This window comes from Salmo trutta, chromosome 24 (genome assembly GCF_901001165.1).
Source record: "Salmo trutta chromosome 24, fSalTru1.1, whole genome shotgun sequence".
In the NCBI taxonomy this organism is placed as follows: Eukaryota; Metazoa; Chordata; class Actinopteri; order Salmoniformes; family Salmonidae; genus Salmo; species Salmo trutta.
Window position 1 is genome coordinate 33,162,236 of NC_042980.1, and position 27,835 is coordinate 33,190,070.

The 27,835-nt window shown below is 44.3% G+C and overlaps 1 protein-coding gene across 1 annotated transcript; it reads left to right on the plus strand.

Annotated features, from left to right (window-relative positions):
- On the plus strand, positions 1-27,442 carry LOC115161141 (MORC family CW-type zinc finger protein 3). Its single transcript, XM_029711899.1, has 19 exons — positions 1-40; positions 1,265-1,337; positions 10,693-10,825; positions 11,233-11,465; positions 11,651-11,807; positions 12,130-12,271; positions 12,642-12,770; positions 13,144-13,263; positions 13,387-13,484; positions 13,698-13,805; positions 13,895-14,023; positions 14,228-14,302; positions 22,536-22,578; positions 22,743-22,856; positions 22,980-23,136; positions 23,226-23,310; positions 23,483-24,707; positions 24,964-25,226; positions 26,657-27,442. Exons 1-19 carry the CDS (start codon positions 2-4, stop codon positions 26,802-26,804), a joined length of 3,471 nt encoding a protein of 1,156 aa, XP_029567759.1. The 5' UTR covers position 1; the 3' UTR covers positions 26,805-27,442.
- Positions 27,443-27,835: the final 393 nt, after the last annotated feature.

Below are 27,835 nucleotides of genomic sequence, written 5' to 3' on the forward strand. Positions count from 1 at the left end.
GATGGCGTCGCAAGTACAGAGAGGAGTGCCTCTAAGTGCGGTAAGCATATTATGATATTTTACAGTATCTGTAATCTGTTGGAATTTGTATCTAGAAGTAAATTGCTGTGCAGTAAACTTAGAAGTATGGTGATAGTCTTGTTGGTTCGATCGCATAATGTAATGTATGTTTTGGAGCTAGCTAACGTTAGCTAGCTAGCCAATATCCTTTGGGAATGTTGATTGCCGTTAGCGCGTGCGATATTGATAACCCCCAGTCCTCTTGCCAAATGGAACATCTTCTGACCAGCGGAGATGGATATTTCTATGTTGTCGTTTGCTAGATAAATACAGAACTATTTCTGAACTTGGGGAAAATAGATACTTTGTAGAGGCGTTTCTCCTCATCTAATGTCATGCGGTGTTGTTGTGGTGACGTGCAATATTTTTCAGTGTCACACACCGAGTAGCCCAATGGCGCTCATCCACTATTGTCAAAAACGAGTTGCGTCGAGAGATTCGGAAATCCGGGAGATTGAATTGTGTTCAAATCAAAGCGCCAGATTTCCTAACGGGCGTGTTTTCACGGCGTTGTAAAGCAGATGGCAACGACCACGAAACAGCGTATGCGAACGTGAGTAGATTACGTTGAAAACAACGGTCGGCCATCTTGGACGCTGTCTCCAGTTCATGGCTATAATATATACCCCAGTGATTCCACTCCTCGGTCACAGTATGGTTGCTGTTGCTGCATCCAAGCTATCATATGCCATTCAAATGGTGAAATAGTGTCCATTTTCATCCTTGCACAGGTTAGAAGTGCGAGGTGTATAGCTTAACTTCATCACCATATAGCCAAGAATGACCACATTGGCCCGGACATGCATCTTGTCTAATTTAAGACTATCCTCTCCATGTGCCCTGGGCTGTGCTTGGGGAAGCTTCTGAAGCTACAGGCGTGTGTGTTTGATAGGAGGGGGAGGTTGAAGATGGGGGGGGATAGGAGGGGGAGGTTTAAGATGGAGAGAGGTTTGTGTGTGAAGAAGATGGAGAGAGGTTTGTGTGAGACGACTAAAGGCAGTGAGTATTGGGTGTGCTTTTCACACTTTAAACTCACGATGTGGGGATGGACACATGTAGGTTAGTCAGTCAGGACATCAAGGGTTGTCAGTCATTTGAGAATGGAGTAGCCCTAACATAATGCTTCCTGAAGGATGTGGTAATATACAACATTTGATCCATTTAATGTCATCAACATAGGCTAACTCTACTCCTCCCTTAACAGCTCTGTCCCAAGTTCCTCCACACAAACTCCACCAGCCACACCTGGCCCTTCAGCGCGATCGCAGAATTAATAGGTGAGTCATCATTCCTACTGTCCAGTCGCCAAGTTACCCGGTGTGTCACCTGTCATATTTGTCCAATCGCTGTGTCCAACTGTGAGTCATTAAATCCTTACTATCCAATCACTGAGCATCATGGTGTTAAAATGGCTACTCTGAGGCAATGTTCTGCACTCATTTTGTGACCTATTTTATCCTGCTGAGCATCTCATTTTTGGATGGGATTCTTTTCCCATACCCACAGTGTTAATGGATGGGTCTTCTTTTTCCCCTTGGGGTAGACCTATAAATCAAATTGTATTGGTCACATACACATTTAGCAGATGGTATTGCGGGTGTAGCGAATTGCTTGTGTTTCTAGCTCCAACAGTGCAGTAATATCTAACAAGTAATATCTAACAATTTCACAACAATATACACAAATCTAAAGTAAAGGAATGAAGAATATACAAATATTTGGACGAGCATTGTCGGAGCAGCATAGCATAAGAGACAGTAGAATTGAATTCAATAGAATACAGTATATACATATGAGATGAGTAATGCAAAATATGTAAACATTATTAAAGTGGCCAGTGAATTTAAGTATACCTATATAGGGCAGCAGCCTCTAAGGTGCTTGTGATGGCTATTTAACAGTCCGATGGCCTTGAGATAGAAGCTATTTTTCAGTCTCTGTCCCAGCTTTGATGCACCTGTACTGACCTCGCCTTCTGGATAATAGCGGGGTGAACAGGCAGTGGCTCGGGTGGTTGTTGTCCTTGATGATTTTTTTGGGCATTTCTGTGACATCGGGTGCTGTAGGTGTCCTGGAGGGCAGGTAGTTTGCCCCCGGTGATGCGTTGGGCAGACTTCACCACCCTCTGGAGAGCCCTGCGGTTGTGGATGGTGCAGTTGCCGTACCAGGTGGTGAGACAGCTTGATAGGATGCTCTTAATTGTGCATCTGTAGAAGTTGGTGATTGTTTTCGGTGCCAAGTCACATTTCTTCAGCCTCCTGAGCTTGAAGAGGTGCTGTTGCACCTTCTTCACGACACTGTCTGTGTGGGTGGATCATTTCAGTTTGTCCGTGATGTGTACACTGAGGAACTTGAAGCTTTCCACCTTCTCCATTGCGGTCATGTTGATGTGGATAGGGTGGTGCTCCCTCCTGCTGTTTCCTGAAGTCCACGATCAGCTTCTTTTGTTGACGTTGAGTGAGAGGGTATTTTCCTGGCACCACACTCCCAGGGCCCTCACCTCCTCCCTGTAGGCTGTCTCATTGTTGGTAATCAGGCCTACTACTGTTGTCGACTGCAAACTTGATGATTGAGTTGGAGGTGTGCGTGGCCACGCAGTCATGGGTGAACAGGGAGTACATGAGGGGGCTGAGCACGCACCCTTATGGGGCCCCTGTGTCCAGGACCCAGTTGCACAGGGCAGGGTTCAGACCCAGGGCCCCAAACTTAATGATGAGCTTGGCGGGTACTATGGTGTTGAATGCTGAGCTGTAGTATTCTTACATCCTCTTGTCCAGGTGGGATAGGGCAGTGCGATGGCGATTGCATCGTCTGTGGATCTATTGGGGCGGTAAGCAAATTGAAGTGGGTCTAGGGTGTAAGGCAAAGGTGATATGATCCTTGACTAGTCTCTCAAAGCACTTCATGATGACAGAAGTGAATGCTACTATCGCCCGATTGTCATTTAGTTCAGTTACCATTGTTCCTGTACCCAAAAAGCAATGGTGGATATCTTAAAGCATGTGGGGACAGCAGACCGGGATAGGGAGAGATTGAATATGTCAGTTAACACTCTGGCCAGCTGGTCTGCGCATGCTCTGAGGATGCGGCTAGAGATGCTGTCTGGTGCCGGCAGCCTTGCGAGGTTTAACACACTTAAATGCCTTACTCACGTCGGCCACGGAGAAGGAGAGCCCACAGTTCTTGGTAGGCCGCGTCGGTGGCACTGTGTTATCCTCAAAGCGGGCGATAAAGGTGTTTGGCATGTCTGGGTGCAAGACGTCGGTGTCCACGACATGGCTAGTTTTCCCTTTGTAGTCAGATGATTGTCTGTAGACTCTGCCACATACGTCTCGTGTCTGAGCCGTTGAATTGCGACTCCACTTTGTCTCTGTACTGACATTTTACATGTTTGTTTGCGTTATGGAGGGAATAACTACACTGTTTCTATTCGGCTATATTCCCAGTCACCTTGACATTTTTAAATGCGGTGGTTTGCGCTTTCAGTTTTGCGCGAATGCTGCCACCAATCCACGGTTTTGGGTTTGGGTAGGTTTTAATAGTCACTATGGGTACAAAATCTCCTATTCATTTCCTGTTAAACTCAGTCACCGTATCCATGTATTCGTCAATATTATTCTCACAGGCTACCCAGAACATATCCCATATCTTGAAACGGATTAAAAGTGATAGTCCTATAGACGGACCCACAGCAGTCCTGTCCCTGGGGATGTCTGTTTTCCAGAGTAGGGTTGCAAAGGGAGTGAATATTCTGAGTATCACTCTCAATTCAAATCACACTAAGGAATATGCAATTTTCTTTCCCCTGCCATGTCCTCCCCCCCTATACTCACTTTGCCTCTACCTTTCTACTACCGTTCTCCAGACTGTACTATAAAAAGTAATTGCTGTTGGCTGCTATCGCACATAAACTACTCAAGATGGACAGAGAATGCTAAAGCTCTCTGAACCCTACAATGAGTGGGAATATAACCTAATGGAAGCTCAGACTATCACTCTAAATCCATGTAATCCCCTGTCTTGCCCCTCCTCTCTACCTTTCTCCCTTCTCCACTCTTCAAGTTGGCAGCCATAGATAAACATAAACTATATGAGAGCGTCAGAAAAAGAGGGAATGCAAACACTCCGTAATGTCTCCGATACCATAGAATGATTGGGAATATAACCTAATGGATGTTCAAGGTCCCCTTTTATTTTTTATTTTACCTTTATTTTTTATTTTATTTCACCTGTATTTAACCAGGTTGAGAACAAGTTCTCATTTACAATTGCGACCTGGCCAAGATAAAGCAAAGCAGTTTGACACATAACAACACAGAGTTACACACAGAGTAAAACAAACATACAGTCAATAATATAGTAGAAAAATAAGTCTATATACAAAGTGAGCAAATGAGGTGAGATAAGGGAAGTAAAGGCAAAAAAGGCCATGCTGGCGAAGTAAATACAATATAGCAAGTAAAACACTGGAATAGTAGATTTGCAGTGGAAGAAAGTGAAAAGTAGAAATAGAAATAATGGGGTGCAGAGGAGCAAAATAAATAAATACAGTAGGGGAAGGGGTAGTTGTTTGGGCTAAATTATAGATGGGCTATGTACAGGTGCAGTGATCTGTGAGCTGCTCTGATAGCTGGTGCTTAACCTGTTGTGGTATAGGGGGCAGTATTTTCACGGCCGGATGAAAAAACGTACCCGATTTAAACTGGTTACTACTCTTGCCCAGAAACGAGAATATGCATATAATTAGTAAATTTGGATAGAAAACACTCTAAAGTGGTGTCTGTGTATAACAGAACTCATTTGGCAGGCCAAAACCTGAGAAGATTCCATGCAAGAAGTACCCTGTCTGACAATTTGTTGTCGTTCTGTTGCATCTCTATCGAAATTACAGCATCTGTGCTGTAACGTGACACTTTCTAAGGCTTCCATTGGCTCTCTAAAGCTGCCAGAAAGTGGAATGGGGTGTCTGCTGTCTCTGGGCAAAGTACAGCAGCAGAGTTTGTAAGTGGTCAGCCTGGGGACAGTGAGACTTCTCAATTTTTTTCTATCAGTCTTTGAATGAATGCAACGTTGCCCGGTTGGAATATTATCACTATTTTACGAGAAAAGTAGCATAAAAATTGATTTTAAACAGCGTTTGACATGCTTCTAAGTACGGTAATGGAATATTAAAAAAAAAAAATGTCACGAAATGCGCTTCAGATAGTGACCTGAACGCACGAACAAAGCGGCGGTATTTGGATATAACTATGGATTATTTGGAACCAAAACAACATTTGTTGTTGAAGTAGAAGTCCTGGGAGTGCATTCTGACGAAGAACAGCAAAGGTAATCCAATTTTTCTAATAGTAATTCTGAGTTTAGGTTGCCCCGAAGTTGGCGGATGTCAAAATAGCTAGCCGTGATGGCCGAGCTATGTACTCAGAATATTGCAAAATGTGCTTTCGCCGAAAGCTATTTTAAAATCGGACATAGCGATTGCATAAAAGAGTTCTGTATTTATAATTCTTAAAATAATTTATGTATTTTGTCAACGTTTATCGTGAGTAATTTAGTAAATTCACCGGAAGTTTTCGGTGGGTATGCTAGTTCTGAACATCACATGCTAATGTAAAAAGCTGTTTTTTGATATAAATATGAACTTGATTGAACAAAACATGCATGTATTGTATAACATAATGTCCTAGGAGTGTCATCTGATGAAGATCATCAAAGGTTAGTGCTGCATTTAGCTGTGTTTTGGGTATTTGTGATGCATGCTAGTTGCTTGGAAATGGCTGTGTGGTTTTTTGTGTCTATGTACTCTCCTAACATAATCTAATGTTTTGCTTTCGCTGTAAAGCCTTTTGGAAATCGGACAACGTGGTTCGATTCAGGAGAAGTGTATCTATAAAATGGTGTAAAATAGTCCTATGTTTGAGAACTTTGAATTATGACATTTTGTGGTTTTAAATTTGGCGCTCTGATTTGTCACTGGCTGTTGAATAGTGTGGGACGATTTCGTCCCACCTCCCCTAGAGAGGTTAAAGCTAGTGAGGGAGATAAGTGTTTCCAGTTTTAGAGATTTTTGTAGTTCGTTCCAGTCATTGGCAGCAGAGAACTGGAAGGAGAGGCGGCCGAAGGAGGAATTGGCTTTGGGGGTGACCAGAGAGATATACCTGCTGGATTGCGTGCTACAGGTGGGTGCTGCTATGGTGACCAGCGAGCTGAGATAAGGGGGAACTTTACCTAGCAGGGTCTTGTAGATGACCTGGAGCCAGTGGGTTTGGCCACGAGTATGAAGCGAGGGCCAGCCAACGAGAGCGTACAGGTCGCATTGGTGGGTAGTATATGGGGCTTTGGTGACAAAACGGATGGCACTGTGATAGACTGCATCCAATTTATTGAGTAGGGTATTGGAGGCTATTTTGTAAATTACATCGCCGAAGTCGAGGATCGGTAGGATGGTCAGTTTTATGAGGGTATGTTTGGCAGCATGAGTGAAAGATGCTTTGTAGCTAAATAGGAAGCCAATTATAGATTTAACTTTGGATTGGAGATGTTTGATGTGAGTCTGGAAGGAGAGTTTACAGTCTAACCAGACACCTAGGTATTTGAAGTTGTCCACATATTCTAAGTCAGAACCGTCCAGAGTAGTGATGCTGGGCGGGCAGGTGCAGGCAGCGATCGGTTGAAGAGCATGCATTTAGTTTACCTTGTATTTAAGAGCAGTTGGAGGCCACGGAAGGAGAGTTGTATGGCATTGAAGCTCGTCTGGAGGGTTGTTAACACAGTGTCCAAAGAAGGGCCATAAGTATACAGAATGGTGTCGTCTGCGTAGAGGTGGATCAGAGACTCACCAGCAGCAAGAGCGACATCATTGATGTATACAGAGAAAAGAGTCGGCCCAAGAATTGAACCCTGTGGCACCCCCATAGAGACTGCCAGAGGCCCGGACAACAGGCCCTCCGATTTGACACACTGAACTCTATCAGTGAAGTAGTTGGTAAACCAGGCGAGACAATCATTTGAGAAACCAAGGCTGTTGAGTCGGCTGATGAGGATGTGGTGATTGACAGATTCGAAAGCCTTGGCCATGTCAATGAATACGACTGCACAGTATTGTTTCTTATCGATGCCGGTTAAGATATCGTTTAGGACCTTGAGTGTGGCTGAGGTGCACCCATGACCAGCTCTGAAACCAGATTGCATAGCGGAGAAGGTGCGGTGGGATCCGAAATGGTCGGTAATCTGTTTGTTAACTTGGCTTTCGAAGACTTTAGGAAGGCAGGGTAGGATTGATATAGGTCTGTAGCAGTTTGGGTCAAGAGTGTCCCCCCCCTTTGAAGAGGGGGATGACCGCAGCTGCTTTCCAATCTTTGGGAATCTCCGACGACACGAAAGAGATGTTGAACAGGCTAGTAATAGGGGTTGCAACTATTTCGGCAGATAATTTTATAAGGAAAGGGTCCAGATTGTCTAGCCCAGCTGATTTGTAGTGGTCCAGATTTTGCAGCTCTTTCAGAACATCCGCTGGATGTGGGAGAAGGAGAAATGGGGAAGGCTTGGGCGAGTTGCTGTGGGGGGTGCAGTGCTGTTGACCGGGGTAGGGGTAGCCAGGTGGAAAGCATGGCCAGCCGTAGAAAAATGCTTATTGAAATTCTCAATTATAGTGGATTTATCGGTGGTGACAGAGTTTCCTATCCTCAGTGCAGTGGGCAGCTGGGAGAAGGTGCTCTTATTCTCCAAGGACTTCACAGTGTCCCAGAACTTTTTTGAGTTTGTGTTGCAGGAAGTAAATTTTTGCTTGAAAAAGCTAGCCTTGGCTTTTCTAACTGCCTGTGTATATTGGCTTCTAACTTCCCTGAAAAGTTGCATATCACGGGGGCTGTTCGATGCTAATGCAGAACACCACCGGATGTTTTTGTGTTAAGGGCAGTCAGGTCTGGAGAGAACCAAGGGCTATATCTGGTTCTAAATTTCTTGAATGGGGCATGCGTATTTAAGATGGTGAGGAAGGCATTTAAAAAAAAAAATAACCAGGCATCCTCTACTGAAGGGATGAGGTCAATGTCCTTCCAGGATACCCCGGCCAGGTCAATTAGAAAGGCCTGCTCGGATGAAATGTTTCAGGGAGCGTTTGACAGTAATGAGTGGTCGTTTGACCGCTGACCCGTTACGGATGCAGGCAGTGATCACTGAGATCTTGGTTGAAAACAGCAGAGGTGTATTTAGAGGGCAAGTTGGTTAGGATGATATCTATTTAACTAGGCGAGTCAGTTAAGAACAACTTCTTATTTTCAATGACGGCCTAGGAACAGTGGGTTAACTGCCATGGTCAGGGGCAGAATGACAGATTTGTTTGTACCTTGTCAGCTCGGGGATTCGATCTTGCAACCTTTCGGTTACTAGTCCAACGTTCTAACCACTAGGCTACGCTGCCGCCCCTTCCCTTCTCGGCTCGCCTTCCTCACTTCTCTTCGCATCTCCTTGATTTGCTTTCGAACTACGTCATTGTGATTTGACTTTTTTTAAGTTTCTGAACCATATTACCATCGTTTCTGACAATTAGCCTACAGTAGTGTGTCTGGATAAGGCTCTTATCCCGCGGGCTAGGCCTACAGCCTATCCCACAGCAGTCCTGTCCCTGGGGTGGTCTTTTTCCACAGGTACTTGCAGCCTCCATGATGATTAATCCCGTTCCCTTATCACTGGGCTCCAGGGGAAGGGATTGTGAAGGGATTGTAAGGTCATTCACAGTGCTTTGTTAAGAAGTGTGTAGTAGACTACTGGGATCGTTTTCAATAAATACCTTGTTACATGTCTAAGCAGGAATGCATGATTCAAGATATTTTGACATGCAACCTAATCCAGTGATTGTCATGCATTTTTTTACTGTCAAAATAGGGCTACAGATTTTTCAGTTTTTTTTTGTTCAATAGAGATTATTTGTCCGTTATCTTTATGCACTAATATTACATATAGGTATAGGCCTAATTCAATTGGTGCTCATTCACCACCTGAGGAAGCGGAAACTGTAAACACATTAGCTAGATTGCTAACCTAATGTTAGTAGCCATGTTAATCAAACAGTACATTTAATGTGCTAAAAAAACGTTTGTAATAGTCCTACTACCTACTCATCTCCAATGAGGCCTAGTGCACTCGCCATGGCATATGCGCATTTCACATTCAGAATATCTTGATTGTAAAACTGTGTGCTTTGAGCTCAACATTGAGAGTTGAGAAATACAAATAATACCTACAGAAAGCTGTTACCTATACCCGTGTCCCTCTCTTTAACATGGACAGCAGTAGTTGCTTCCAAGGTTGTTTTTTCTAAATTGTTATACAATCAGAATGCATTTCTCAGGGCACACAGGGTGAGGCTTGCTCATTACAGCAGCTGGCCCCAGCGAAACAGGCACAGCAGGAGGGCAGACCATTTCATTAAAGGAGTCATGAGTATAATGCAGTTCACTGTTTAACCAAGTCAAGGTTTTATCTGGCCCAAAAATAGGACATGTTGATTGAGGTGACCAGGTAGAATGTGTAACCAATTAAAAAATGTAACTCGCACAGATAGTTATAGGGTCAACTAAATGGTTGCCTTCTGGAGCCCTGCTTATCAGGCATTGAGCAGTGAGCAGTTCTCTGTTGCTGCAGTGCAGTCTGCCAGTCTGCAGTTTGTCTGCCAACCCAGTTTAGTATTCAGCCTGTCACCAGATAACGTCTCGGTTGTCCATCACAGTTCTGTGCATGTCTCTGATACAGTTTCCTCCCATCTCCATCAATCTCTCCTTCTCTTATCTCCATCTTTCTCTGTTCCAGTATCTCACACTCTTGATTTCCTTCAATACCCCTCACTTTGCTAACCAATCCCACTCTTTTTCTCTCTTTGTACCTGGAGCAATAAAGGCTTAGGATATAGCAATATCTCTCATCAGCCCAGTGTTTCCCATCTACCCAGTACACACACTGCCAACCCCACCCTGCCAGTATGGCTTTGGAGAGGCCTTTGGATTCAAGCTTACTCCAGACAGAATAATGGAGAGTGGATGAGCTAGACAATAGAAGATAGTAGTACAAAGATGGCGGTAGGGATGAATATTTGAAAAGGAGATGTCTGGATGGATAGAGGGAGGGAGTGATTTTGAAGGTAGTTGATGGGAGAGGGAGACCAGACCACATGTTTGTGTTAGTCTAATGTTCCAGTAGTGTTTTGAGGATGTTGCATCTACAGCTGAGGTTGCATCCTCTGTGACAGCTGTCAAAGCCAGCCTGTTCTAATGGTCCGCGTTGCACAAGCAACAAAGGAGGACATATTATATCTATCACACTTTACATTACACAGCTTTAATGTTATATTGGGTGTCTAAAACCCTGATGATGTGTGGTAGTTTTCCACAGCATTAGCAACACAGATGGCAGTGTGATTTGGCTTGTACTCCTATGCTGGTTTGGCGTGGATGTGTTGGCATTGGGCAAATGGCTTGGGTGGTCTACTATAGTGGCATACACTATGCAAGAGATTCGTTATTTGTAAAGCAACATTGTAAAAAATCAATATTGGAGGAAAAATGTAATTTCTGATTTATTCTGTTCATATTCCTCTGTGCTTACAAATCCTTTATTTCCATGTCTTTTTTCCAGATAATGCCTATGATCCAGATGTCAATGCCAAGCAGTTCTGGATTGATAAGACCCAATTTAAAGGCCAAGACTGCCTCATCTTCATGGACAATGGAAATGGGCTGGACTATGAAAAGATGCACAAGATGCTCAGGTATGGACAGTTCTCTGATCCATTACCACTACTTTAGCAGGGTGAATCAGGTTAGATAAAAGCCTGGACAAAAGTCCTGCAGAGAGAACACCCCCTTTGGGACCATCACGTGACATCCTGATGATACTGGTGAATGTCCTGAGAACGTCATGACTTGGTCTTCAATGACATCCAGGGAATTTACAGCAGTCCTCCCAGAGAACGTTCCCTTGGGACCATCATGTAACGTCTTGACGACTGGAAAAACAAATGTTCAGAGAATATCCTGAAAACGTCCTAAGGGACATCCCCGGAACAAACCAGGGACAAGTAAAAAAACAAAATAATGTCTGCTGTGCTATAAGAATGCACGTTTCTGATTGATGTACATAGAAAACCACCATGTTTCTCTCTCTCTCTCTCCTCAGCTTTGGTTACAGTGACAAGACAGTCATAAACGGCCAGCACCCAATTGGTCTCTACGGTAATGGTTTCAAGTCGGGGTCCATGCGTCTGGGACGAGATGCCATCGTGTTCTCCAAGTCTCTAGATGGAGACACCATGCATGTAGGCATGCTCTCACAGAGCTACCTGGCACAGATCAAAGCAGAGCAGATCATCGTACCCATTGTCTCCTTCCAACGCGTTGCACACAACCAGTATATCCTTTTATAGAGACTACACATACGCACTGCACATACACACACGTCATAGTGCTTAAACTGTCATCGCCTTCAAACAGTTTGGACAAGTGGGACGTAGATCTATAGATGTACTTGTACACAGTGTCATTTTATAGTCTGTCGGTTGTATTGTCCCTGTGTGTGTTGTCCTTGACTTCTGCACTCCGTGTGAATGAGAAGCACAAGGCCAGTCTGCAGGACATCCTGTATTACTCTCTCTTTAAGACGGAGAACGAGCTGCTCACAGAGCTCAAAGCCATCAACTCCACCTGCTCCATGGGCTCTTCAGGAACACGCATCATCATCTGGAGCCTGCGCAGGTCAGACACACACACACCTGGGTATTCCTCTCTTACACAGTCCGTATAAGGACATTTTCCTCTTTCCTTCTCCCTCAACTATTGAGTTTTGCTACGTGGAATTTACTTTCAAATGTTACTTCTCCTTTGAAATTGCCACTCTCTCGGCCATCAGATTTCTCCCTTGGTGGAATTGTAGGTTTCACTTTAATTTTCTCCTTGAACATTATCAAAACCTAAAATTCCACCATTAGGGGTCAGCACAAAGGCCCTTTTTGAAGTATGGAGCGTGTAAAACGGTTGAGTAGGAGTCTATACAGTAAGTGTTTATTTTTGTCCACAGGACATTAACAGGACAGACAGAATTTGATTTCACAACATCCAGTTATGACATCAGAATCCCGTTGGATGTGTTGGAGAGCACCAGTGAGCAATACAGGCGGTCGGAGCTGCTCACAAAACCAGAGAGTTACTACTCGCTACGTGTAAGTATTAGTATAGTGATGTTATATTGACATTCCATACAGCATTTCTGACAACAGCGTAGCTTTAGCTAGATTCAAATACTTTATCCTTTGACTAGTCTGGGACGAGAACGCTTTTGCTCGCTTTTGCATAGCACTACACAGCTGATTTAAAATAATCAAAGCTTGATGATGAGTTGATTATTTGAATCAGCTGTGTAAAGCTTGGGCAAAAACCAACATTTGCAACCCTTGTGGTCCCCAGGACAGAGTTTGTAAACACTGGACTAGTGTGTTATCATTTGAATGTGTGAAATTTTCTTTCCCATTTTTCTGGTGTTGTATTTTGATTGTTTATTGTATTCTCTCAATGTGCTGTTTGTGTGCTCAGGCATACTGCAGTATTCTTTACTTGAAGCCGCGTATGCAGATCGTCATTCGAGGGCAGAAAGTGAAGACTGAGCTCATCTCCAAGAGCCTGGCATACATCGCTAAGGACTATTACAAGCCCAACTTTGTGGTATCCTACCCCATGCAGGAGCCTCTGTGGATGGCTTTACTGTGTGTGCCGTGTTTGCGTTTTCCTGTGTGTGTTTGTGTTGTCACATCCTCGAGACACTAATTTTGTTTTCTTTTGGAGGGAAAATAGAAATAGGCAAATATGGGTACTATGCTCTACATACAAGAAATACCATCAGCCACTGCCATAGACACAATACTTTTATAAGCTTGCAATAATAATCACTTACCTAAGTTTAGCTAATATTAGTTCAATACATTCCATAGCTAGATGTTCATGTTCAACACAGTGATACAATATGGTATTTTTCACAAAGGGAAGAGGATATGTCATCTTCTCTCCTTCCTGTTTGAGGCCTTAAGTCCTGTACCAGAACAGACGTATTCCCATCACCTTTGGGTACAACACCAAGAGCAAAGACCAATACGGCATCATGATGTACCACAAGAACCGCCTCATAAAACCTTATGAGCGAGTGGGCGTTCAACTCAAGGTAAAAGAGTATTTGTATGTTTGGGCGTGGATTGTGCATAAGAAAAATTATTGCCATCCATTGTGGTACTCAGATGCCTCATGTCCTCCATCACTGACTCATAACCACCTCTACCCCCTTCAGGCCAACATCCAAGGTCTCGGGGTCATTGGGGTTATCGAGTGTAACTTTCTGGAGCCCACCCACAACAAGCAAGATTTTGACAATACCGACAAATACAGGTAAGGACTCTTATTGCATATAGGTGAAGAGGAGAGTGCTCCCTTCAAGAACACTTCCTGAAGAACCATTTTCCATTCAATGAAACAAAACAATCGGACTGTTTTGCGGCCATCTGCCCACATACTTTAAAGATAGTGTACTTTGAATAATTTAGCTGGATAAAGCGGCACTACGTGAACTGTCATTGTTTATTTCTTATTTTCTTTGTGCAGGAAAACCATCAACAACTTAGGGGTTAAGCTGGAGGACTACTGGAAAGAGATCCGCTTTAAAAGAGACAAAGAAGATCCTAACAGCACCGTACCAGTGGAAGACACCATGTAAATAAAACACTCCTCCATCTTTCTCCTTTCCTCTGTGTCTCCATCCCTCCTCTAACTGGTTCCTCTGTGTACCTCTACCCCCATAGGAAGCGCCCGGACCAGAACTGGGTGCAATGTGACACCTGCCTGCGCTGGAGGAAGCTGCCAGATGGGATTGATTGCAGACTGCTCCCAGAGAAGTGGTTCTGCCACATGAACCCCGACCCCCAATTCAGGTGTGTCCCGAACCCAGCTAGATGAAATTAACATGTTTATAAAGTGTTATAACATGTTGTGTGACCTCCCCCTGCCTTTGGGCCCCCTCGGTCTTTGTGTGCATGTCTACTTGCCTACCAGAGTGTATGTATTTGTGTGTGTACCTGTGTGTGTTGACGTTGCCGCGGCAGTATATGGGCATTCATTATCGTCTGCCTTTCCAGGAGCTGCATGGTAGAGGAAGAGCCTGAAGACTCCGATGATGACCAACCTTCATACCAGAAAACATACAAGCAACAGTGAGAACCCAACCATCTACCATATACTTAAGCAATAAGGCATGAGGGGGTGTGGTGTATGGCCAATATACCACGGCTAGGGGCTATTCTTATGTATGACGCAATGCGGCGTGCTTGGATGCAGCTCTTAGCTGTGGTATATTGGCCATATACCACAAACCCTTGAGGTGCCTTATTGTTATTATAAACGGGTTACCACGGTAATTAGAGCAGTAAAAAAAAAAATGTTTTATCATACCCGTGGTATACGTTCTGATATACCACGGCTGTCAGCCAATCAGCATTCAGGGCTCGAACCAACCAGTTTACAATGAACAATTAATGCTGCATCTAAAGATATTTCGATGCATAACTGAATATCTAGGCTATTTGCAGATAATTGACCTTGAGGCTGAAACATGCATCATTATTTTGTCTATGCATGGAGGGAAAAACCAACGTTAGACCTTCCGCAAAATGCGGTAAGATTGACAACAGTGCTTTGTGTGATTTGTTGATGGAAGCAAAAATAATGGCAACATATTTCGAATGCTGGTTCGTCACACAAGTTGCTTGTGTTTTCATTATGCAGCGAGTTTTCCCACCACAGTAACGTTTGGTAGTAGCTAGGCCATTTATTCTAGTGCAAAACATTTTAATTCTACCAAACGTTTTGCTGGACGCAGGCGATATCAGGTCTGTAGGTAGGCAGCTGCCTCTCTGTGCTAGTGGTGGCTGTTTAACAATCTGATGGCCGTGAGATTGAAAAACAGCTTCTATCTCTGTCCCAGCTGTGCCGACCTCGCCTTCAGGATGGTAGAGGGGTGAACAGGCAGTGGCTCTGGTGGTTATTGTCCTTGATGATCTTTTTTGCCTTTCTGTGACATCGGGTGTTGTAGGTGTCCTGGAGGGCAGGTAGTTTGCGCCCGGTGATGCGTTGTGCAGACCACCCTCTGGAGAGCCCTGCGGTTGTGGGCGGTGCAGTTGCCGTACCCGGCGGTGATACAGCTCGACAGGATGCTCTCAATTGTGCACCTGTAAAAGTTAGTGAGGTTTTTTTGGTGACAAGCCACATTTTTTCAGCCTCCTGAGGTTCAGCCTTCTTCACCACACTGTCTGTGTGTGTGGACCATTTCAGTTTGTCTGTGAAATGTACACTGAGGAACTTAAAACTTTCCACCTTTTCCACTACTGTCCCGTCTGTGGATACGGGGCTGCTCCCTCTGCTGTTTACTGAAGTCCACGATCATCTCCTTTGTTTTGCTGACATTGAGTGAGAGGTTGTTTTCCTGACACCACACTCCGACCGCCCTTACCTCCTCAATGTAGGCTGTCTCGTCGTTGTTGGTAATCAAGCCTACCACTGTAGTGTCGTCTACAAACTTCATGATTGAGTTGGAGGCGTGCCTGGCCACGCAGTTGTGGGTGAACAGGGAGTACAGGAGGGAGCTGAGCATGCACTGTTGTGGAGCCCCAGTATTGAGGATCAGTGGAGTTGTTGTTTCCTACCTTCACCACCTGGGGGCGGCCCGTCAGGAAGTCAAGGACCCAATTGCACAGGGCGGGGTTACTATGGTGTTGAATGCTGAGCTGTAGTCAATGAACAGCATTCTTACATAGGTATTCCTCTTGTCCAGATGGGATAGGGCAGTGTGATGGCGATTGCATCGTCTGCAGACCTATTGGGGCGGTAAGCAAATTGGAGTTGATCTCCGGTGGCGGTGATATGATCCTTGACTAGTCTCTTGACTAGTCTCTCAAAGTACTTCATCATGACAGAAGTGAGTGCTACAGGGCGATAGTCATTTAGCTTTCTTGGCCACCATTGTTCCTGTTCCCATCTTAAAGCATGTGGGGACAGCAGACTGACATAGGGATTGAATATGTCCATAAACACACCAGCCAGCTGGTCTGCGCATGCTCTAAGGATGCCGTCTGGGCTGGCAGCCTTGCGAGGGTTAACACTTTTAAATGTTTTACTCACGTCTGCCACGGAGAAGGAGAGCCCACAGTCTTTGATAGCGGCCTGCGTCGGTGGCACTGTATTGTTCTCAAAGCTCGCAAAATAAGTTGTTTAATTTGTCTGGAAGCAAGACGTCGATGTCCGGGACAGGGCTGTTTTTTTGGGGTTTTTTTTGTAGTCCGTGATTGTCTGTAGACCCTGCCACATACGTCTCGTGTTTGAGCCATTGAATTGTGACACCACTTTGTCTCTATACTGACGCTTTGCTTGTTTGATTGCCTTGCAGAGGGAATAGCTGCATTGTTTTTATTCGGCCATGTTTCCAGTCGCCTTGCCATGATTAAATGCGGTGGTACGTGCTTTCAGTTTTGTGCGAATGCCGCCATCCATCCACGGTTTCTGGTTTGGGTAGGTTTTAACAGTCACAGTGGAACATCTCCTATACACTTCCTTATAAACTCACTCACCGAGTCAGCATATACGTCAATGTTATTGCCTGAGGCTACCCTGAACATATCCCAGTCCACGAGATCGAAGCAATCTTGAAGTGTGGAATCCGATTGGTCAGACCAGCGTTGGATAGACCTAAGCACGGGTGCTTCCTGTTTTAGTTTCTGCCTATAGGAGGGGAGCAACAAGATGGAGTCATGGTCGGATTTGCCAAAAGGAGCGCGGGGGAGGGCCTTGTATGCATCGCGGAATTTAGAGTAGCAATGGTCGAGCGTGTTATTCACTCGTGTACTGCAATCGATATGTTGATTTGAATTTAGGTAGCCTTGTTCTCAAATTAGCTTTGTTAAAATCCCCAGCTAAAATAAATGCAGCCTCAGGATATATTGTTTCCAGTTTGCATAAAGTCCAGTGAAGTTCCTTGATGGTCATCTTAGTATCCGCTTGAGGGGGGATATACATGGCTGTGACGATATCCGAGGAGAGTTCTCTTGGGAGATAATATGGTCGGCATTTGCTTGTGAGGAATTTTAGGTCAGGTGAACAAAAGCACTTGAGTTCCTGTGTGTTGTTACAATTACACCATGAAACATTAATCATGCAACATACACCTCCGCCCTTCTTACCGGAGAGATGTTTATTCCTGTCGGTGCGATGCACTGAAAATCCCGTTGGATGTACGGACTCCGACAGCATGTCCCCAGCTAGCCATGTTTCCGTGAAACAGAGTATGTTACAATCCCGGATATCTCTTTGGAAAGCAACTCTTGCCTTGATTTCGTCTACTTTGTTAACTAGGGACTGGACGTTAGCGAGTAATATACTCTGGGTGGTGTGCGCACATCCGAAGCCTCACTAGAAACCTGCTCTGGCACCCTCTGGCGCCGTTGTTTTTGGTCGGCCTCTGGAATCGGTTCAAATGCCATGAGAAGTGCAGACAAAGGATCCGCGTATACCGGTGACATTATTTGATAACTGGTTAGATGCCGTTATGTATTTCAAAACTTAGCTGTAAGCTAGGGGTTGATAGCAACTGGCTGACGCATACAGTGCTAATGTAACATAAGCAGGCTGGTAGGGCTAACGTTAGCAGGCTGGTAGAGCTAACAACCTTACAAGCTGATTTGTAACAATAAATTCATATAGTATTTGCTTGTAAGTTGGCTAAGTGCAAACGATTTTGGTTTAATTTCCAACATGAATTTGACATTCAAAGGAATTCTGATAGGTTTTATGTAATAACTTGAAAAATAGAAAGTGAGGTAACTTTGCTTTGGGACTTTTGATGTGTATACTAATGCAAATCCATATGTTACATGTGGTTACGTTTATGCTACCTACCCTTTAAACGGTGAATGAGCAGTGGCGAATTCAAATACTTCCCATTCAAGCCTATGGAGCTTTTTTATTAACAATTAAAATGCTTATAGTTCAAAAAGTATAAATGGTATCGAAATTCTGAATGCAAGAAATCTAAGTTAGGTAATTCTGCACGTGTGAACATTGGTTTGGAGTTGATAGCTTAAACGGTGAAAGGAGATTACTAGAATTAATTTTTTTAGCATTCAAGCCTATGGGCCTTTTTGCCATTAAAATGTATTGGGAGATCATTTAAATATTGTTGTAGTACAAAATGTATAAATGCTATCAAAAATATTTTCTCAAGCTATATAAGTTGGGGCAGTCTGTAGGTTTTAAAGTTTGTTTCGTATTCATAACTTCAATCGTTTTAAGCTCTAGAGTGGATGGAAGAAATATAATTATAACTAGATGGTAACTACATGAAGTAAAGTTGTGGGGCTTGCTTTAGCTCTTATAAAAAGTATTTTTGTGGTAGTGGAAGAAGTTAAAAAAAAAGTATCTACTGTTTGAAGCAAAGCAGTTACATATAGTCAGTTACATTTAGTAATATAATTGGTCTGGTTACTTTGATAGACTACTATATCAACATGATTAATTATGATTGTGGGGCAGTTAGATCACAGAAATGTCTGTAAAGAGTGCGCTGAGAGTCGGGAAGCAAGTTCAGGGAGTGAGTGTTTAAATAAATGAAGAAGAAAAAAACACGAAATACAAACAACGCACCGACATGAAAACAGAGTCAATAACAGGAAAGAACCAAGGGGAGTGACAGATATAGAGAAGATAATCAAGGAGGTGATGGAGTCAGGTGAGTGTCATGAGGCGCAGCAGCGCGTGATGATGGTGACAGGTGTGCTGGATAATCAGCAGCCTGATGACCTAGAGGCAGGAGAGGGAGGATAATCAGCAGCCTGATGACCTAGAGGCAGGAGAGGGAGGATAATCAGCAGCCTGATGACCTAGAGGCAGGAGAGGGAGGATAATCAGCAGCCTGATGACCTAGAGGCAGGAGAGGGAGGATAATCAGCAGCCTGATGACCTAGAGGCAGGAGAGGGAGGATAATCAGCAGCCTGATGACCCAGAGGCCAGAGAGGGAGGATAATCAGCAGCCTGATGACCTAGAGGCCAGAGAGGGAGGATAATCAGCAGCCTGATGACCTAGAGGCCAGAGAGGGAGGATAATCAGCAGCCTGATGACCTAGAGGCCAGAGAGGGAGGATAATCAGCAGCCTGATGACCTAGAGGCCAGAGAGGGAGTACACGTGACAGTACCCCGTCCCCGACGCGCGGCTCCAGCTGCAGGACGCCGTCAAAGGGGGCGAACCCGGGGATCAGGAGCGGACCAGCACCCCTGCTGATGTGCAAGAACCTGTCACGCCAGCTGAGGCACGGGAACCTGTCGAGTCAGCTGGGGCGCGGGAACCTGACAGATCGTTTGAGGCATGAAAGCCCAACGATCCGGCTGAGGCAGGGGAGCCTGGTGGTCCGGCTGAGGCAGGGGAGCCTGGTGGTCCGGCTGAGGCAGGGGAGCCTGGTGGTCCGGCTGAGGCAGGGGAGCCTGTAGCAGTTCCCGGACCCAACGTCATTACTCTGTCCACATACTTTTGGTCATGTAGTGTGTCAACCTTAAGACATTGGATTGTGGGGTAATCGGATCACACATTTTATCAGAAATAACTACACTCTCACTACACTTTTTTAATACACTCTCCTACTAGAATACCACAGTATATGGAAAATGTGATAATAGAGTACAGAAGACAAGGAGGGATTGAAGTTTTAAATTAAACTTTTATCACAATGGTTTGGACAACAGCAGGATTTTGTTGAAGTTCTCTCTGGGCTAAATTGGGATCAGTGGGAAGAGGGACCCACTGACGGGATAAGAGCACCCATTCCCTCGTAGCACCACTGCCCCCAGGGGGATACACATGTCTAGTCACTAGTTCAATTTCAATCTACTTTAAGTTATAAACAAAGCAAATTGATAGAATTTGCAGGAAATGTTCATGACATGATTTTGTCTGATTTACGTAATCGGACAGGGACACAAGATTGTGTGACTTATCCTTCAGACCTGTTAGGAAAGAAAAGTCTGTGTCAAATACTGTATGTTCAAATACTATACTTTGAGAGTTTTCTCTAGCCTGCCTGGAGTGTCAGATGGCTAGGGTTTGCAATTCTGGGACTATTCTATTGGTCCGTTAAGCCAGGCAAGCTCAATCAAGCAAAAATAAAGTGTGTGGGTACATGTAGTGATTCACACCTGTATCCCGAAGCCCTGGGTTAATGCAACCAGTGCTACATTCTATCTAGAGTCCTGCATGGGCATGACTTTTTAGAGCAAGCCCTACCCATGCCGTCGACGTTCAGACCCTACCCTACCCAGGCCTGATGGCTCAACCCGAATTTAGAAGTACAGTAACTTCCTTCGTTAGTATCTATAGCTGATCGTCTCTGTCTGTCCATAGCTCCCAGCGCTGCCCCATGCGCTGTGAGTATCCGTAGTAATGGCTCCGTTTGGGCTGCTCAATGATGACACGAGAGCTGTAAGCTGACGTTAGCTAGCTACTTTTCGTCACTTTAAACAGCTGTAACTTTTAATCAAAATTTCAGTTTGTAAAAGTTCAGACAAAGTAGTTGATGCGGTTACTCAAACAATTGTCCTTTTTGATTGGTAACAGATCAATCTGTTCTGTTTCCAGATTTGAATAGCAGATAAGTAGACCAAGAAGTCATGCCCTCTAACTTGTTGGGAAAATGTTAAAAATTTCAGTTATTTATATATTGTTGGCACGGTTAGTAAAACAGCTATATTGATTGATCGGTAGAATATATTATTGTTCCGATTTCAGATTTGAAAAGCAGAGAAGTAGCTAATTTGTGTCAATTTGCTTTGTTGCATTTACAGTGAATGGAATGTTAAAAGTGGTGTCACAATGGGACCTTTTAGAATGTTGAGGAAATCCCATGAAAGTGGATGGAGGACAAAAATAAGGACAAAAATCTTAACAATTTTAAAAAGTATAAAAGATGTCAAAAGGTTGTATGTAAGCAACTCAATCCAAACGGTGTAAGAGGAGTAGCGTGCAAAAGAAAAAGAAGTATGTCGAAGATTTAAAGTGGGGGACATTTTTTGCCAACTGCTTCAGCAAGCACACCTAACTTTTGACTTGACAGATTACTGTGCAAATTCTCACTTAATTTTGCAACACAGTAGGCAAGGAGTTGACGTTGTACAGTCAGGTCCATTATTGGCACACTTGATAAAGATGAGCAAAAAAAATTGTATACAATAAATCTAAATACTGTGCTATATTGTTTTATTATTTTATATAAATTGCTTAGAGAAAGATTTTGTTTAAGTAATATTTTGTTCTAAAAAAGATAACGTCAAAAGTATTTGTACTCATAAAAATTCTTAATTCAGTTTACTTTTGTAAATTAATCTCAGTTTAAGGAACTGTATTGTGGCCTTCCGTGGCTTCCTGTTTCACTGGGGTATAAACATTAGGTAACATGCATGTAAATTCCCTGTCATCCATCACCATAGGAAAAAGAAAAGAACTCACAAACGAAAAGAGACATGGTTGTTGACATTCATAAATCTGGCAATGGCACAAAAAAAAAATACATACTACCTATAAAGGCAACAATTTCGAAGTTTAAAACCGTTGGAACAGTGGTAAACTTGCCTAGTATTGGACGCATGTGTATCTTGTCCCCACGCACAGTGAGGAAGATGGTTCAGGAGGCAAATAAAAGGGCCAAAGTAGGAGAATTACAAAACTTTGTCGCATCACCGGGTCACCACGTCTCCAAATCTACAATTAGACGCCATCTCCATGCCAATAGGCTCCTCAGAATGATTGCAAGAAAAAGCCTTTATTGAGAGCAACAAACAAATGTACATGCCTAGAGTTTGATAAACCGCATTGCCACTTGGATTGGAGCCGGTGCTATGGTCAGATGACAGAGCTCTTTGGGCATGCACACCAGTCAGTGGTGGGTTTAGCGACAAAATAAGGATGCATGTGCAGAAAATAACCTCATACTTACTGTAAAATATGGTGGTAGATCTTGACTAAAATGTAAATGTTATGGTGCTATTTTGCTTCCACTGATCCTGGGGCACTTGTTAAGGTCAACAGCATCATTAACTTTACCAAATACCAGGACATTTTAGCCAAAAACCTGGTTGCCTCTGCGAGGAGGCTGAAACTTGGAGGCTGCAAGTGAAACTTCCAGCAAGACAATATCCCCAAGCACACATCAAATTCGAGAAATTGTTAATTGACGACAAAATCAGTCTCCTGACTTGAACTCCATTGAAAACCTTTTGCTCATCTTTATCAAGGGTGCCAATCATTTCGGACCTGATAGGCTATTCCATAGAATGTGTATGATGTCAGCAGGTGAGATTAATGCAATTATGGCTTTTCATTTTCAATTAAATTAAACTGTGCTCTATTTCACAGTGAAAGGAACACCAAAATGCAGCAGGAGTGGAAACGACAACAGGTTAGCTATTTCTGTGTGTGTCTGCCTGTCTGTGTATGTGTCATACCCTGGTTCATGCCTACACATGATTTGTTCTACCTTATATTTTGTGTACCCTGCCCAAACTACCCTGTTGTGTATGTCCTAATGCCCGGCTCTGGTGTGTGTGTGTGTGTGTGTGTCAGTATGAAGATGAGCAGAAAAAGGCAGAGCGGATGCGGATCGCAGCGCTGGCTCGGCAGAACGAGGCTCTGAGGCGCCAACAGGAGGACCTGAAACTGCAGCTTATAAAGACATCGGTGGGTCTAGCTATGTCATATAGCAGCACCTAGTGCAGAGGCGAGGAGGACTAGCTGGTTGAATAAAAACAGCCAATACAAAGTCTTCCTACTCATGTCCTTCCCTTCCTCTGTCGTTTGTAGAGCTTCAGGACAGCTGTACAGATGTCTCCAGCTTCAGCTCCCCCCACAGTCAGAGTTAATGTGAAGGCACCACTGAGCACTAGGGCTACCACAGCATCACCACTCAGTGCTAGGCCCAGATCATCTCCTCTCAGGATCTCTCCCCTCACACAATCAGGTATGTCTACTGTGAACTGCGTATGTTATGGTTATGGGGATGTTTTTGATAATGTAGGTGTTGATATAAATGTATATCTCTCTTCATAGGGACCAGCCCTTCCTCCAACCACATGCCCATCATCTCTAGCGTGTGCTCTCTTTCAAGCCCTCCAGCCCCTTCAACACCTTCAAGGTAGGGCCACTGTCTGAGTGGTAGTCTCTCTTCCCTTGTATGCTCTCTCTCGCTCTCTGTCTCTCTCGCAGTGTTTGTACTACATATCATTGCCACAAGGGACAGAGAAATTCTGTCAATAATCATTGTTATTTGTTTAATGGTGCATAATAAGCCCCCATATCCTCTGTAGAATGAAGAGAACATTGGCCATGACCTCTGAAAGGGACACCAAAAGACCCAGGGTGAACGGTTTCCACCAAAACACCTCTATGGGGACCGCATCAACGGCAGCAGAGATGAATGTGTCATCCCCATCAGTCATCATCCCTATTGACGATGATGATGATGAGATCACGGATGACGATGACATTGTTATCTTGGAGACCAACAGCACCCCTATTCCAAAGAAGGCAACCTTTGACATGGCCAAGGTAAAGTCAGAGAGTAGGGCTGTGGAAACACCTTCTGGCACTGGCAACGTTAGGACCAATGGCATAGGAACAAGCTCCGTGGAGACGGGAACCGCAGCGACCAACCTCTCCCCTCTACCACCTTCCTCAGAGCAGATGAGCATCACCACCCAGACAGACATACGGGGTGAAGTGAAGGATGAAGAGGAGGAGCGAAAGAAAAAGGAGGAAGTAGAAAAGGAGAAGGAGAGAATAGAGAACCGGACAAAAGTGAAGAACAAAGAAGAGGACGACAAGAAGAGGGAGAAGGAGGAAAGAGATAGGAAGAGAACAGAACCAGGCCCATCCTCTGCAGGCCCATCCTCTGCAGGCCCATCCTCTGCAGGCCCATCCTCTGCAGGCCCATCCTCTGCAGGCCTATCCTCTGCAGGCCTATCCTCTGCAGGCCCCTCCACACCAGGCCCCTCCACACCAGGCCCATCCACACCAGGCCCCTCCACACCAGGCCCCTCCACACCAGGCCCTTCCTCTGCAGGCCCGTCCTCTGCAGGCCCGTCCTCTGCAGCCCCATCTACACCAGGCCCGTCCACACCAGGCCCGTCCACACCAGGCCCATCCTCTGCAGGCCCATTTTCTGCTGGCCCATCTGTCCCAGACCCATCAGACCTTCCTCGGATTGACTTCCGTAACCTGTCAGAGGCCCAGGAGCAGCAAGATCAGCTGCTGGAGCTCATGCAGGCTGCAGCCCATGAGAGGGACCAGTTCAAGGAGCAGGTCCACAAGCTGACCTGCCAGCTCCATGACCTTGAGGGCAGCATGCAGGAGCATTCCCGGGCCGCTGTGAAGAGAGAGCAATGCCACCTGGCCTGTCAGACTGGAGCAGGGGATGGAGAACGAGAGCAAGCAGAGGGGAGTAAGGTCAGTGACCAGCTGGCTGTACAGGTAGATACTCTGCTCCAGGACCTCAGCAACGCCAACTGTGAACGTGACATGCTACGCTCCCAGGTGAGTGGCCATTTTATCCCCCCTACCTTTATAGGTATGCTGTTGATATTTTACCATACCATGAAAAAGCTAGTTTGATGGAAACCTGATGTACCAGGTGTGTGGAGGATGAAGAGGTGGTGATGGGGCAATGCATCATACTGTGTGTAAGCGAACATGAATCAGTTTGTCTATCTGATGTGATTTCTTATCTTCCTCCGCATAATCATCTGCCGTCCATTCCCTTTTGTGTCCCTGTCTACTCTCCCACCCCCAGGTGGAGGCTATGAAAGAGGAGAGGGGCAACCTCTGGTCCCAGTGTGAGACGCTGCAGCGGGACGTGGTGGAGCTGAGGAGGGAGAAACAAGAGTGGGAGAGGGAGAAACAGGAGAGGGAGAAACAAGAGAGGGAGAAACAGGAGAAAGAGGAGAGAGAGAAAGAGGAGAGAGAAGCAGCTCAGGCTGTAGCTGCCCAGACAGAGAGGGGAGACGTAGCGGCCACTGGTGCTGCTAATGGCTCGACCTCGGAGGCACCCCAGACGTGAGGATAAGATTTTCACTTCTGTTTCCTTCAGTATTCCTGTATGGTCATCAAATCACCAGCGCATTCAGAAAGTATTCATACCCCTTGACTTATTCCACCTTTTGTTGTGTTACAGCCTGAATTCAAAATGGATGAAATAGACATTTTTTTCTCACCCACAGAATACCCTATAATGACAGTGAAAACATGTTTTTAGACATTTTTGCACAATTATTGAAAATGAAATACAAATATCTAATTTACTTATTATTCACACCCAAGTCAATACATGTTAGAATCATCTTTTGCAGCGATTACAGTTGTGAGTCTTTCTGGGTAAGTCTCTAAGAGCTTTGCACACCTGGATTGTACAATATTTGCACATTTTTGTTTTTAAAAATCTTCAAGCTCTGTCAAGTTGGTTGCTGATCATCACAGCCTTTTTAAGTCTTGCCATAGATTTTCAAACCACTTTAAGTTTATTGTCCTGCTGAAAGGTTAATTTGTCTCCCATTGTCTGTTAGAATGCAGATTGAACCAGATTTTCCTCTAGGATTTTGCCTGTGCTTAGCTCTTCTGTTTTATCCTAAAATAGTCTTTAGTTCTTGCCAAGGACAAGCATACCATTACATGATGCAGCCACCACCATGCCTGGAAATATGAAGTGTGGTACTCAGTGATGTTTGTGTTGGATTTGCCCTAATCATAGTATTTTATATTCAGGACAGAAACTGCCTTATTTGCGAACCGGATTCATGTTTTGGAATATTTTTTTTCTGTACAGGCTTCCTTCTCTTCACTCTGTCATTTAGGATAGTATTGTGGAGTAACAATGTTGTTGATCCATCCTCAGTTTTCTCCTATCACAGCAATTAAAGTCACCATTGGCCTCATGGTGAAATCCCTGAGCGGTATCCTTCCTCTCCTGCAACTGAGTGTATTGATACACCATCCAAAGTGTAATAACTTCACCATGCTTAAAGGGATATGTCTGCTTTTTTAAAAATGTATTTATACCCATCTACCAATAGGTTCCCTTCTTTGCGAGGCATTGGAAAACCTCCCTGGTCTTTGTGGTTGAATCTGTGTTTGAAATTCACTGCTCAACTGAGGGACCTTACATATGATTATCTGTGGGGTACAGAGATGAGGTAGTCATGAAGAGAAAAAAAACGTATTATCTGACTTAAGCACATTTTTACCATAACAAAGGGGATGAATACTTATTGACTCAAGACATTTCATCTTTTCATTTTTTATTAATTTGTAAAAACATAATTCCACTTTGACATAATGGGGTATTGTGTTTAGGCCAGTGACAGTCTCAATTTAATCCATTTTAAATTCAGGCTGTAACACAACAAATTGTGGGAAAGTCAAGGGGTGTGAATACTTTCTGAAGGCACTGTACATGAACACCCTTTTTTCTCTTTGTCTGTCTCTCTCAGACTGAGGGAGCTTCGGAGGAGCATTGGTCGTCTCCTTGTCACGTTTGTCCCGGCGTTGGACCTCGAACAAGTCAACTACGACTGTCCAGTCATCGACGAGATCCTCGATCAGGTTCTTACTGATGTGGAGACGTTGGGGCCTGCGTAAGGGCCTGGGGCGGGATATGGATGGAGGGGTTGTCCTCCATCTAACTCTGTGAGGAGAGGCAGACCTGGAGATGGTCACAGAGACTTCCTGCCTCTCCTTTTACCTCGGCGTTTTTACACTTTTTAAATGTATTTTCTATGGATTTTTTTACAAGTGAAAGAGGGAATGAACTGAAAAGTATTTATTTGTATTGCTGTACAAACACTTTTATATTGTTCCATGACCATGGTGGTACTTAATGATGCAACAAACAGTAAGCTATTTTGCACTGAAACTTTGGGGTTACTGAGTTCAACCTCTCCTTCTCACAAACACTTACTACTCCAATGTGGATGGAGGCTCTAGAATCTTGTCAGTGTTCCGGGAAGATGTTTTTCTCTTAGATTACAGGTGACCACAGTGACCTTTCCTGGAATGATGTCAGGAACAGAGGAGTTTTCACTTGATGAGTTAAGGGACGTAGTCTCCGCCATGATCTGCTCTGTGGCTTGGTAGAAGGACCCCCTTCTCTCCCAAAACAGACCTAGCCATCAGTTCTACATCAAGACAGACTAAGTTCAGTATTCAATGTTGCATTCACTCTTATGTGCTCATGTTCATTTATATGCTAAGAAATAATGAAGACTTTTTCACCCAAATCTTGAGTTAACATATATTTTTATTTTGTGTTGTATGTTTTATAACTAGGCGTACGATATCCAGACCCTCTCCCCTCACTCTTGTCACACGTTTGTCTTATCAGAGTACTATCAATCCCTCTCTGTTCTTTTGAGCTGAGACTGATGTTTCTCTTGAAATAACAGGGTTTTTGCACTCCAGAGGATTTCAAACTTAGCGTCCCAGAGGTAGGAATAATGAAATTGTAAATTATTAAGTAAAAGTTAAGTTCCGTATGTGGGTGGAGATTGTAACGCAAGAGATGGGGGATGAGTCCATAGAGGTGCAGTGCATTCAGACCCCTTAACTTTTTCCACATTTTATGTTACAGCCTTATTCTAAAATTGATTAAATCGTTTTTTCCCCCTCATCGT

Bases quoted from the DNA above. Each gene is read 5' to 3' on its own strand.
- LOC115161141 (XM_029711899.1), top strand. From the start codon at position 2: ATGGCGTCGCAAGTACAGAGAGGAGTGCCTCTAAGTGCG. The intron at 12,771-13,143 runs GTATCCTACCCC...GTCCTGTACCAG, and splicing joins ATTACAAGCCCAACTTTGTG to AACAGACGTATTCCCATCAC. The intron at 14,303-22,535 runs GTGAGAACCCAA...TCTATTTCACAG, and splicing joins CAGAAAACATACAAGCAACA to TGAAAGGAACACCAAAATGC.